This window comes from Oreochromis aureus, linkage group 22 (genome assembly GCF_013358895.1).
Source record: "Oreochromis aureus strain Israel breed Guangdong linkage group 22, ZZ_aureus, whole genome shotgun sequence".
Classification (NCBI taxonomy): Eukaryota; Metazoa; Chordata; class Actinopteri; order Cichliformes; family Cichlidae; genus Oreochromis; species Oreochromis aureus.
Genome location: NC_052962.1, coordinates 35,429,576 through 35,444,196, shown reverse-complemented (window position 1 = coordinate 35,444,196; position 14,621 = coordinate 35,429,576). Strand labels below are relative to the sequence as shown.

The 14,621-nt window shown below is 39.8% G+C and overlaps 1 gene segment (V, D, J or C); it reads right to left on the bottom strand.

Annotated features, from left to right (window-relative positions):
• Window positions 1–5,074: 5,074 nt before the first annotated feature.
• Window positions 5,075–14,595, bottom strand: LOC120435634. The segment is given in 3 exon segments: window positions 5,075–5,246; window positions 13,541–13,806; window positions 14,412–14,595. Coding segments are annotated over 3 exon segments (468 nt in total).
• Window positions 14,596–14,621: the final 26 nt, after the last annotated feature.

Below are 14,621 nucleotides of genomic sequence, written 5' to 3'. Positions count from 1 at the left end.
CTGCCACCCCATTTGATTTCTTTGCCACCCTCATGCCACCCTAAGAAAATTTCTCTAGATCCGCCCCTGAGGAGAAGACCTTGTTGGTCAGACACGAGCATGACCTTCACCTGCTGCAGCTCCAACCACTGTTCAGAGAAGGACTGCCAGCTGTGGATTTCAGTAGAAGTTTCAACTCTGCTGATCTTTCATTTCCACTCTGAGCTCAGTAACTATGGCAACAGACAGGCATCACTGCTGAACCATGGCAACAGAAGGTTTCAGTACTAAAGATAAAAACACAAACACTGACATCAGGTTTGACATTGTTTAAAATAAATACACAAACTCAAAGGTCAAAGGTCAATCACATAAAAATTCAATTAGATGAATTAGTCCACTTTATCTTTATCTCTCTTTTTAATCCTTGAGCTCATTGGTTAATCTAATCAAAATATTAAATTGTAAATAATGTAAATATGTATTGTGATGCTCTCAGCACTCAGTTGTAAACAGCTGCAGCTGACTGACTCTGTGTGTTTGCATATGTGTCCTGCCTCTCTGCTCACAGCTGTTAAGAGGCCAGTGTTGATCAGTGGCTGTCCAGGCCTTTCAGAGCCACTCACACACCAGCAGCACAATGATGATGTCACTGACTCTCTTATTCCAGTCCAAACCCGAAGTCACTGTGACTCAACCTGGAGCAGTGACCTGTACTCTGGGATGATCTGCCACCATCAAGCGTACAACCAGTCACAATATTTATCTCCATCACTCCTACCTCTCTTTATACTGTGACCAAGACAGAGACGGAGAGAATCCCAAACTCTCATTTATCTGTCTAGAACTCGAGTATCAGGAACTCCAGGCAGTGGACCAAACAAAGACTTTGACCATCAACAGAGTCCAGGACACCACAACCCACCACTTTGTCCTTATCAGAAGACAATGATTGGATGGATCCATGGACAGAATTGCCCCACAAAAGTTTTTTTTTCTTTTTTTATTGAGCATCAACAATGTAGTACAAAGACATACAAGGCCACAGTGCTCCTTTTTATATATTTATCCCACCCCAAGAACATATTGGACACCGATCCAAAGGGGAAAAAAATAAATAAATTAATAAATAAATAAATAAAATGAATAAAGTGAATTTAAATGAGGTACAAGGAAATTCACCATATTTGAAGATGTGCACTTAAAGGGCGATATTTTGCACAAAATTAATCCCAATCACACACAAAAAAAAGGATTTTAGTTCCTCTTGCCTAATTCGATTCATTTTGTTTTTTCTAGACGAATATGAGATGATTTCTCCTCTGATTACGGCCTTTAATGTTTCCCACAAGAGGGAAGGTGAAACATTATCTTTCTGGTTGAAAATTAAAAAGTCATCTATTTTTTTTTATATCGTTTCACAGAAACCCTCGTCTGCCAGGAGAGTCCTGTCTAATTTCCAGGGTGGGTGTTCTGATTGGTAAAGAGGAAATGCAAGATCTAAAAGTACAGGGGCATGATCTGACTCTACAATGGTTAAATATTCAGTTTTCTTGACTAAGGGGTGAAGATTCTGGTCAATGAAGAAATAGTCTATTCTACTATATGAACGATGTACATTAGAGAAAAAAGAAAATGATTTACTTTGTGGAAATAAAAAACGCCAGGGGTCAACACATCCTATTTGGGCCATAAAAACGGATAATAACTTGGCTTTTTTAGAGAGATTTGTAGGTTTACAGCTGGAACGGTCAAGTGCTACGTTCATCACACAGTTCAAGTCTCCACCAAAAATCAGCTGTTTTGAGTTCATACCTGGAATTAATGATATTATTTTGCTAATAAACTTATCATCATCCCAGTTCGGGGCATAAATATTTATCAGAACCACAGGCTTATGGTACAGGAGTCCTGAAACCATCACAAATCGCCCCTGCGGGTCTGAAATAACAGTGGATGCATTAAATTGAATTCTTTTATGGATTAGTATGGCTGTTCCACATGTTTTTGAGTTGAGGCTCGAATGGAACGTTTTTCCTGCCCATCCTTTCTTAAGTCTGATATGATCTTTTACCAACAGGTGGGTTTCCTGGAGAAATGCAATGTCACATTTTAGATACTTAAGATGATTAAATATCCTAGCTCTTTTGACAGGCCCATTCAAACCCTTCACATTCCAGCTAATGAATCGCACAGCAGCCGCCCCCACATCAATACCATTCACCATGTTTAACTAAGGCGATTACAACATAAGAGTAACCAGCAAAAAAGGTAAGCAATGAGCAGATTTAAGTGCACGATTTGGAAAATTTCAACTCTTGTGTACATAAAGGTGAACAAACATTGTAAAGATCTGGTGGTGTCCTTTCCCTTACGCTTGTCCATAAACAAGGATGAAAACAAAACTAAAACTAAACCTATACTTGTCGCTCTCTCTGAGGCAAGCTGCAGGTTAAACACTATTACTAAAGACTTCCAGGAACACATTTTTTAACACTTCTATACAGGAAGGCTCCCAGTTCCTATGATAGAATATAATTACAGAAAAAAACCCAACAACAACAACAAAAAAACCCACCATTATGATTAAGCAGTACGAGTGCTCTTAGGCTATGTCCACACGTACCCGGGTATTTTTGAAAACGCAGATTTTTCTATGCGTTTGCACCTTTCGTCCACACGTAAACGGCGTTTTCGGTCACTGAAAGCGGAGATTTCTAAAAACTCCTGCCAGGGTGGATATTTTCGAAAACTCAGTTTTTGCATGTAGGTGTGGACGAGGAAAACGGAGAAAATGCAGCGTCATAGGTGTGCGCCTTTTTTGACGTCACACTGTGCGCCACGTTATTGTTTAGGTGAAATGAATTTCTACAATACTGTTACTGTTAATTGTACTCTCTGCAGTGTTTAAATGCTTACATATACACACACAGTTACTGTCCCTCCACACATACGACTCGGTTCTGCTTCTATGCCCCATCTTTGTTTACTATTTCCCATCGAGGTTTCTAGACTTCTGATTGGCCAACATTTCTACACGGTTAGGACTATATCGCCATCTGTTGTTTTGGCATGTTCCTAGCAGCGTTTTCCTTCATTTCTGCGTTTACGTGTGGACGGGATTATTTTTTAAAACGAAAACGGAAAATCTCCGTTTTCAAAAATACCCGTGTACGTGTGGACGTAGCCTTAAACAGGTGCATACACATATATGAATAGAGTTCTTATACTCACAGTTGAAAGGCATCAGCTTTAGTATAAACAACTTAAAGAGATAAGTCAGAATAATATTATTTAGGCCAACAGGAACATCACTGAGTGTCTATACTTCGAGTCCGCGGGCCGCAAGTTGACCTACATGTTGCCAAGCACAGGAGTATTTACATCACTGGGTCACAAAGTTCAAACCGCGGCTCACTGTCCTAATCCTTACCAAAAGTCCGGTCGATGAACTGCTGGGCTTCATCAGGTGAGTCAAAGGTGAGCCTGTCGTCTCCATGCATCACTCGCAGCCGGGCTGGATATAACAGGGGAAATCTGACGTTCTTCTGGTACAGCGCTTGCTTGACGCTGTTAAACGCGGCTCTCTTTTTGGCGAGTAAAACACTGACATCCTGATAGATCCTAATAGTAGCACCTTGGTACTGGAGCTGATGGTTCCTGGCCCAGCGCAAAGCGGCTTCTTTCTGCTGGAATCTGGAGAAGCAGACCAGGACCGCGCGGGGGGATGATTTCCGGCTGGTTCTGGAAGTTGGGGTTCGGTGAGCTCTCTCTCCAGTTCAGGACGTGCAGGGAAAACTTCGGAACCCATCATTTCCATCAGGACGTCTGAGATGAACTTTATGGGATCTTTACCATCTTCGCTGCCTTCAGGAATATTCAGTATACGGAGATTAGCTCTCCGTGAGCGGTTCTCCAGGTCGTCGCACCGGTCTGCCAGTGACTGGTTCTGGGTCTGAAGCGTCTTGATGGATGCCTCTGCTACTGTTAGCCGTTCAAAGTTATCCCCGGCAATAGACTCCACGGAGGTAAGACGTTTCTGGAATGAGCTCACCGTTGTTTGTAGCAAGTCCAATGAGTCTTGAATCGGTCTGATGGCGTCTCGAATCAGGGCGGAAACATCCTCCTTAAGGGAGGTTCTTTGTTTGGCAAATTCGGCAGATAGTTGGTCCATAGACACCATTACAGCTGTAGGGTTTTCAGGTGCTGGAGGGTCGTCTGTTAATGTCGATGTATTGTTAGCTGCAAAGGATGCTAGTTTACTTGCAGCATGTGTAGCCGGAGTTTGTACATTAATTGGTTTCGCTTGTTTAGACATGCTCATTATTTTCAAAGTTAGTTAAATTGACTTCGACATACAGATGTGTCGCAGTGTACACAGCAAGTTCGTTATAAAAATATAATTTTAAGATGTGAACCGGGAGCCCTCCCACATACGTCCTCCCTCTACATAATACCGAAAGCGGATGTCCGCCCCACAAAAGTAAAAAAAAAAATGACACTAGATGTACAAAAGCCTCTTTTTTGAATTAATTTTCATGCTTTTGTGCAATAAATAAATAAAGAATGCTCAATTTTGTCCCCAATGCACTTGAATAAGAGCAGATAAGTAAGATGACCAGGTGCCCCACCTCATGAGGGGCTGCACACTGTTTAGATCTCCTGTTTAGTTTCATCTTTTCTAAAAAGTCTTGATTTGACTGAAGAAAATGAGGAAGTGTGTCATCATTAGTCAAATACAGGTTACAGAAACTCATTCTGATCTTTTACTGTTTCTGTTACACCCAACAGAGGAAGCCGTCACAGTCATACATGATGGAAACTACAACAAAGAAACTACTAATTTCTGGGTGAAGCTGGTGGATGCAATTCATTGTTCTCTGTTATTTGTCACTTTTTATAAATAACTACAGTCAAGAATTTGATGTGAAGTGATACAGACAGTGATACTGTCTTAAATGTGTCAGAGACAGATGTGCTGATCTGTGGAAACATCCTTACTGAAACCTCAGGATGGTTATCAGACAAAACAACATTTAAATTGAAACACATGAAAATCACCATTTGAAGATTTTTTTATTGTTATTTTTTAAAATCATTAGCAATACTACAAGCAGTAAAACATGACATTTGAAATCAGAGTGAAACAGAGACAGAGAGAGAACAGACTGAGGGCAGCAGCAGAGTCTCAGTGAGTCAGGTCACAAATGTGAACACTGATCTCTGCTCAGTATCTTTGAGACCAGAGTCTGGGAGCCCTGGGTGGCCTCTGTTAGGGTTCAATGTTGAGAGAAGAATCCATAAAAAACCACAGATCCGGTCCCGTGTGGAATTAGACAGTATTTTAATAAACACATGTGTGAGCTCAACAACCCAGTCAGTGTTGAACTGAACTTTCAATCATGAGACAAGGTTTTATATGGGTACAATAACAAAGCCCCCTCTTTTAAAAAATAGACAATAGTACAGCTTACGTCAATCCAAACCACAAAATGTTCCATGACCTTAACATCGCTCTAAAAACATTGTCTTGGTCGGTTGCTTCCCTCTTAAGCTGTCGCCGTCTGGTGCACTTCCTCTAAATGCGTCGGCACACTTCTGCATTTCTGCCCTACCAAAATAGATCTACCATGGTGTGTATGTGTCCGCAGTGTATGCTAAGTGCGTGTCATGACCTGTCTGCACCCCAGCTAACCTCACACCTCTCATCTTAGCCAGACATAATGCCTGTGCACATACACAGCTGAACTCTGTGTAATTTCTAGGCTAAATGTCACACTCGAATGATGATCTTAGATCTGCCAATATGTTTGCTCCTCCTAATATAGTCTAAAAGCCACCCTAAGCAAAACAATTTGAACTTTCCCTATCAGTGATCCCTCTTGGCGTGTGTGTTACATGCATAATAACACCCTGCTCTTTGGCTTGCACTCACTCTGCTTTCGGTTTCACTTCTGCAAAAGCACGCCGTTTCCTGTCAGCCTGCAACTCAGTTTTCTCACCCACTGAAGACTTCAGTATAAGAATATAAAACATTCAAAACCTTTAAATTATAGATTCAACTGATTATAACTGAACCTGTAATAAAGACTAATATAATACCAATATATTTGAACATCTGAATGCATCTGAATGCAACATCACATGAAATGGTAATGATGATTATAAAATAGCAGCAAATAATAGCAGTAAAATATTTCTCCCTTCACACCCCACTCTCGACCTCTGGCACACCAGAGGTCGCCATACATTATGTTGGGTCACTCCTTGGCCCATTCAACTGCTTCCTGTCCACCCCTGACGTCATGGACATTAGGATCACTGTTCTTAGCTCTGACCCTCTCTTGGCATCCTGTGACTTAACAAACCAGACAACCTCATGTCATCTAGGTGGTCTTAGTTATAAAATGCCCGCTCCCACTTGAGAACACTTCATGCTTAAGTGGTCTCTGCTCCTCTTCTGGGTCCCACTCTGGTGGAAATCTGGCCACCTGCAAAGGAAACAAAACACTTTCTCCCTAGTACGGCTTCCCTGCCTTATGTACCTCAGTTGTCTTCTTTATTCAAACCTAATGTTACTCAACCTAATGTTACTCAAAACATGAACCTAATTTTGTATTTGGTTTTTGACTTTTATTTTTATATCTCATTCAACCGTACTCAGCATTTGTAAAACTCTCACAGCACTGCCTTTAAGAGAATCGAAGGAAGCACGTCTCTGCATGTGCTTCCTCTTTGCTCCTTATCTGATCATCAACATCCTGTGCACAAAACTGGCACTGCTGCAAGGGCCTACCTCTCATCTAAAGTCACCTATCACAAGCAAAATCATCATAAAATCATTATAACGGCTTATTCTACTAAAAGGATCAAAGAAAAAACAACCACTTTAATCACTAAGTGTAAGCACCTAGTTAATTGCTCCTTGATAAACTTCATCATAGCTAAAAGCTGAACTCTAACTGTATTTTGAACTCCCATTTCCTGGGTGATAACCTGTTTGAATATATCATTTTATTTCATTTTGCGGCTCTTAATGTAATGACTCCTTCTAACTTAAACTTTATCAGACTTAACCAAAATATATAAGCTTTCTCCCTTTGCTCCTGTTTTAAACAACAACTTTTTTACTTCAACAAGCATTTGTTATTCTGTAACTGCATTTTATATAAGAGGACTAATTTAGAACTGCATGTGTTATCTCCATATTTTACATGTCACCCCATTTAGTTACCACCGAAACTCCTATTCAGTTCCTCTTTCTGTCATTTGTTATTGGGCCAACTCAAATTCAGTTAAAAGCTAAAGGAATTTCAGGCCCTAGGCCTCACCTATGTTTAAACCATATGTGTTTGTAAGCGTGAATGCTGTTTATCCTTCTGTTGCTCCAAGTCCCCTACAATATATCGACTGAGACATAACGCTCATCGAAGCTTATGACCTTTAAATGGACCGAACCTCAACTCTGTTAATGAGCACGATTGCAATGTGTAAGAAAAAAATCATTTCTACATATATAATCTCCAATATTATTCATTTGAGTCCATACCACTCTTAACATCCTCATAAAAAACTCTCCTCTACCCTAAAAATAAATCTATTTACTATCTGTTTCTAAAGCCTACATTATAACAACATTCTAGCATTATGTCACTGTTACAACTTATCCTAAAAATCAAAAAGAAATCCCACATTTTCTACTCATAAAATCTTCACTATTTTCCCCAAAGCATATCCTTTATTCCCACAGTTTCCCCTTTAATTTGGTGTACAACTTCTTTTTAACCCCAGCAATTTATCTTCTAAACCTAATTCAGTTCATTTTAATTCTTTCTTTTAACAAGTCCTCAGTTTTACTATATCTAGATTATCAAACAACCCCAATCATTATAAAATCCTAGTAAAACCCCTTTCACAAATTAAATCTTAAACCCCTCTCTTTTTTGACACATCTCATGTGGCAAAAAACTCAAAATGCTCCACCCAAGCTTAGGAAATTAACAAGGGAAAAAAGGTTAGTCATATCATATCATTTCTCAGAACACTTCAGCCATCCTCCTCTCCGGTATTTTGCTCCAGCCCTGAAAACCTGTGTTTAAGGAACAAAATCAATTTAATCATCATGTCAAATCTCCTCAAAATCGTTGCTCCATGCAAAGTCTGGATCCTTGGAACTTCCTGGAAACAAAACCTTTACTCAACTCTCCCCCTATATGATCCAATCTGTGTCATGACACAAAATAAACTTAAACAGAACAGTTATCAATCATGTGTTACCTCAGTTAATGGTAACTTAAGTTACATCAATGTTTCCCTTTTAGCATTTTATAATGTATTAATATGGTCTAACCCAAATCAATAAAACAGAAATTCACTCAAAGGAACATCAGCATCCCCAGATTTAAGTCTCCCACTTGTCCTGCTTATGGCAAAAGCAAAACAAAGCATCCCCTTTCTTTTCCTCACATGATAAATCTGTCCACATTTATTCATTCCCACCTTAGTCCAGTCACTCACATTCACTCACACTCATCCACACATGATATTTTTTGCTGATCTGCAGCCCTCCGCGCACGTCATCAGATGCTCCACATCAGCAAAATGAGCTCAATCATTTGTTTTATTTCGTTTTCCTTTTTAGGAAAATAGTTCTCTATATTTTGACTGGATTGACACGCTGCAATCATTTTTAGACAGAGACTTGCCGCCACTCAGTCTCTGATTGTAATCAATTATAATTCTGTAAAGCCCACCTGATTTTCGTACTTGGTAATTTTGTCAGCGCCGTCGTTCACTGTCTTCCAGGCCTGCTTAGAACAAAAATGAAAAAAGAGAGCTGATTATTAGCTCATCAAAGTACAAAACAAAATCACCTGACAGGTTTTTTCTCTAAGTGCACTGTTACAAAAACTATGGGCCCCTTTAGACATGTCCATGTTTATCAAAACTCCCTCTCTTGAAATAGAAACAACAGCCTCAAAAATCTAAAACAATCTTAAATTTCACCCGTTCAACACACGAAAACCTCGCCAAAAGCTACACCGTTTCGTACACAACAATAACCCCGGTTAAGCACTTTACCATACTCAGATTCAGCCTAACACCTTACAACAATGTGTCAACACTAATTTATAAACCTCCTAATCAAATTTGCACCTCTGAACAATCTACCCCTCCTTTAAGGCCTCAATCACACACACACACAGGAAGTGTTAAGAAAAAATGAAGAGAGGAAGTGTCTCTGCTCATAAACTCACAGCTCAACTGCCAACTTGACAAGAAAAATACATGTTTACACCTTATCACATTATTGAACGATTTTCATATTCTTTCTATACTAATCACTTACTTTGATCAATCAGTGCAAGAGCACTCCTGAGTCACTCTTATAGACACTTTTCTTTTGTTTTTTCCATCTATTTTTATGAAACATTCACACCATTCTCTCACTCATACAAGCAGCAAGCAGATCTTCATTGCATATGCTTATGTTCTTAGTCAGGTTTTTAATCAATATCTGTTCATTAAGCTTCAGGAGCTCGTCTTTATAAGGTTAATGCATTTTCTGTTTGTGTGTGTATGGGTATATGTTATTTTGCATCTATGACTTCACAGTCTCCCAGACTTCTTCCCAACTCTCCAGTTAAGCAGTCAGTTTTCTTTTTCCCGAGTTACTAACCCACATTTTGATTTCCCACCTTAAATTACCGCCCTCCTGGTCTTCAGCCAGGAGCTGGGGCTTGCTTTTCAGGTTCCTGGACACATCATGCTGTGAACAATTCCACCAGAAACTTGCCTTAACTTATCCATAGATGTTAACCTCTAACTTTCTTCCGACTGCTGGATCTGGAGAGCGGTCCAAGTCTGCTTTACTCCTGAAAATAACAAAACTAAGACATTTTCATTATTATCACCAGTGGTTAAATAACCCATTTCTCTATCTCCGATCAGAAACACCAATTATGCCATGCATGTAAGCGTGTTCTTCCCTGCATTTTATGTTAATTGGGTGTAAACTGCTTCTTCATTAAATTAATTCATTGAGTTCTTCGTTGCCTTGCGATGTATTCATGTTAATGTACACTACGTGTAAGCTGTTTCTTCATTGCATCCTATATATTCATATTTAATTTATGCATTTCACCACTGAGCTTTAGATTCAAACTATCTCACTTCTGATTCATTTCAAAAATAATCTCACATGTAACAATTTGTATGTGTGTTTTCTATTCATTAAGGTAATGACAATTATTTTCGTTCATTATTCTTACCTTTTCTAATGTTTACCTCTTTGTTATGCTGTAGTGGACATCCCTAAACAATTCATGAGTTCAGGCTTCAATTTTCAATCCAATTATATCCTATATTCTCGCAGTCAAACTCGTCCAGCTTCATCTCTCACTGGTCCTCTCTGCACAATGTCCTGTTCGGGCTTCAAAGCTCCAGCAAACACAGTCTCAACTCAGCTGTTGTCTTCTTCTCTGTTTCTTTACAGTCTTTCTTTCAGATTAAGTCCCAGCATGGCAGAATATCACTCAATGTCCAGTGCTCTTCCACAATTCTTTATCCCACTGTTCAACTGCCCAGCCTGTATTTTCACAGTACATGTTGCATTACTCTTACATGCTGCTGCTGGTCGTCAGTCGTCATCAGTGTTAATGGATCAGTGGCACTGCCGTTTGCCTGCTGTATTCAAGTTCACGATGTTCTGTCGGTCTTCATCAGGCGATTGACTGTCCTTTGAACTTCTTCTCCGCTTCAGGGACAAAGTGAGAGATCCAGCCGCACAATTTTCGAGCCAAAAACTGGCTTATTCTCCCAATTCTTTTAATCTACTTTTCTGCTGCTGAACTCAAGGTTCCAATGTTGAGAGAGTCCACCTGTATTGACACACTAAAGCATACAATTAGTAATATATTCATTTTTCTTAAAGGCTTCATTTGCTCCATGGGCCTCGTCTCTCTCTCTCTGTGTTCTTTCTGTACACACTCAGTTCCCATATATGGGCATGCACAGTTCCTGTTCACTATTTCCTGTCGCTGCAGCCCGGTACACAGAGCAATATTTCCTGTTCCTCAAACTAATCTAACTCCTTTGTTTTTTTTGTTTTCTTGAATTAAAAACACTTTCAAACTTTAGCACATCCTACTTTTCATCACACAAGAAATATATTTCACACTCCTTTATTCCATACACACCTTTTAAATGCTCTAACCTCTTTCAGACGCCATAAATCGTCTCACACGCACTGCCTTTCTCTCTCTCAAACTTCCCCTTTTCACTTACTCAGACAAATCACCCAGTCACTCAAATCAAATACTGACAGCATTCACACAGTTAAAATCACACAAAATACGCTTTCATACGAGTATTTTGGACATGCCTTCCATGATCAGAAAGAGCAGGTCAAAAGAAAAGAAAAGAAAACTGAAACCTCTCATCGTCTCGCAGCTTCTCCCCACACACACATAACTGAAAAATAAAACACACCAACATTTATGGCTCACGAAATATACATCTATCAAAATTCAGTCATTTACTATACATCCACACTAATATATTCACACTGTATTTACACTCTCATAATAAGCAAAACCAACCTCTTATATACAGGCATTTAGCAAAAAGCTCTCAGTCCTCTCGAAATTGAAACCACCCTCTCTGCGCGTCACTGCTGCTCATTTGCATTTACACACACCATCCGTGCACATCCGGCTGTGCATCGCTGACACAGAGACTGATCCTACTCATAGATCTCATATTTTATATTACAGACGTCTTTAATTACAACTGCACAGAGTTTTAGGCCTTGTCGCTCCTATAAATTTCGAAAATTTTCCATAACCGACTCGAACGGGCAAACCTTCAGGTTTTTTGCGACCAATTTAACAGACCAGACTCGAACTGCTCTGTCCAGATTTCTAGCCCTAACTTAATTTACCAGTAGCCAAATAAGCGCAAGAATAGGGGACTTGAACCCCTAGCAATTTCGGAGTTTCCCAACTTCTCCCCCGCTGTCGACGGTACTATCCCTACTCAGCGGTAGGTCAAGGGTCAGCGTCCTGCCCAGGCGCAAGCGTTACCAAGGAGAAAAATGCGCTTCTTAACAGACGCCGCTGTCGTCCTAGAAAAATTTACAATAATTTGAAACAACAATCCAAGCCCAAAACAGGATTAAGATTGAGGCAGATCTACCTTTGTGGACATAGGGGACTTGAACCCACGAGATGACCATCACAAGATAGACCCAATGTCCAGCGGGACTTGAACCCACAGAAATGACCAATTTCCCTACTTTCTACATTTCTTTGGGACTTGAACCCAGTACTTTTACTTATCACTTATCATTACTTCAACCAGCATGCTCATGAAATTCCCATCAAACTCAAAACAGACCTTCACCAGTAATTACAGTGACCAGGCTTTTAATTTGACATGCCCAATGTGACACCTTTTGGAAATATATTTCAACAGGCAGTGTCTTACCTTTAAATGCCCCGGGGAATGCCTACTCACTTTCACCACTGATTACCGTCTGCCCGTCCAATTACCACGGACCCCGGATCTCACCAAAACCCCAACATTCCCTCTCTCTCACCGGAACGAGCCCCCAAATGTTAGGGTTCAATGTTGAGAGAAGAATCCATAAAAAACCACAGATCCGGTCCCGTGTGGAATTAGACAGTATTTTAATAAACACATGTGTGAGCTCAACAACCCAATCAGTGTTGAACTGAACTTTCAATCATGAGACAAGGTTTTATATGGGTACAATAACAAAGCCCCCCTCTTTTACAAAAATAGACAATAGTACAGCTTACGTCAATCCAAACCACAAAATGTTCCATGACCTTAACATCGCTCTAAAAACATTGTCTTGGTTGGTGCTTCCCCTCTTCGCTGTCGCTCGTCTGGTGCACTTCCTCTAAGTACGTCGGCACACTTCTGCATTTCTGCCCTACCAAAATAGATCTACCATGGTGTGTATGTGTCCGCAGTGTATGCTAAGTACGTGTCATGACCTGTCTGCACCCCAGCTAACCTCACACCTCTCATCTTAGCCAGACATAATGCCTGTGCACATACACAGCTGAACTCTGTGTAATTTCTAGGCTAAATGTCACACTCGAATGATGATCTTAGATCTGCCAATATGTTTGCTCCTCCTAATATAGTCTAAAAGCCACCCTAAGCAAAACAATTTGAACTTTCCCCTATCAGTGATCCCTCTTGGCGTGTGTGTTACATGCATAATAACACCCTGCTCTTTGGCTTGCACTCACTCTGCTTTCGGTTTCACTTCTGCAAAAGCACGCCGTTTCCTGTCAGCCTGCAACTCAGTTTTCTCACCCACTGAAGACTATGTGTAAGAATATAAAAACATTCAAAAACCTTTAAATTATAGATTCAACTGATTATAACTGAACCTGTAATAAAGACTAATATAATACCAATATATTTGAACATCTGAATGCATCTGAATGCAACATCACATGAAATGGTAATGATGATTATAAAATAGCAGCAAATAATAGCAGTAAAATATTTCTCCCCTTCACACCTCACAGGTCACAGAGCCCACCTTCATCCACTGGTATGTAGAGAGCTTCAGGGTGCTGCTCCAGCTGTAGTGGCCATCATTCTGCAGCGCCCCGGGGCTCCTGCTCTCCTCCCCGTCATTGCTGCTTCTTCCATCCACCTTCCAGGACAGAGTCCAGTTTGAAGGAAAGCCTTTATTGGCCAGACACATGAGTGTGGCCTTCCCCTGTTTCAGCTCATCATCACTGAAGGGGGCCAGTACTGTCAGGGAGGGGCTGACAAAACCCACTGCAGAGAGAGAAAGAAAATACATTTTAAAATGCATTTGTTTCACTTCTCTCTCTGAGCTCGGTAACCATGGAAACAGACAAGCATCACTGCTGAACCATGGCATCAGTACTAAAGACAAACAAGTTAAAACATCGTGTTGTATTTTAATATCTTCTCGTCTATAAACTCATTTTTAGTTTAACAGTTAACAAAACAAACTATCTCTGATCAAACTACAAACATTTTCTTATTCTTACTTTCAACAACTAAATATGTGAAACTGAAAAAGAACTAACAAAAATGAATTTTTGCTCTTTTTGAGAAAGATAAGTATTAACTGCACTGAAGTAGAAAATAAAACTCTTCAGATCTGTTGAAATATATAATTAGTAATTTAAATCTTTCTGACAGATCACATTAATGGATCACAAATAATTATCAGTTACTTCCAGAAACTGAAAATGCCAAACACTTAGTTTGTCTGAAGCCATTAAATAACCAGTTCACACTTCATACATTAATTTATATATAATTCATATTGTTTGAAATCAGTAATGTCTAAGATCATAAAATGAAACTAAATAGATGTAATTTACTTTCAGAAAACAGTTAAACCTACTTACAGTTAACATCCAGTCTGGTTCCTCCACCAAACGTGTACCACAGTGATACAAACTCATTGAGCCGCCGTACAAAAACCTCTGACTGTAGAGAGACACAGCTCTCTGACTCTGAAACAAACAAACTCAACAAAATCATTCACTGTTTGTCCAGTTTGTCGGCCAACATGAAATCAAATTTAAAGAACACAATTTTAAAAAGAATATATTTGC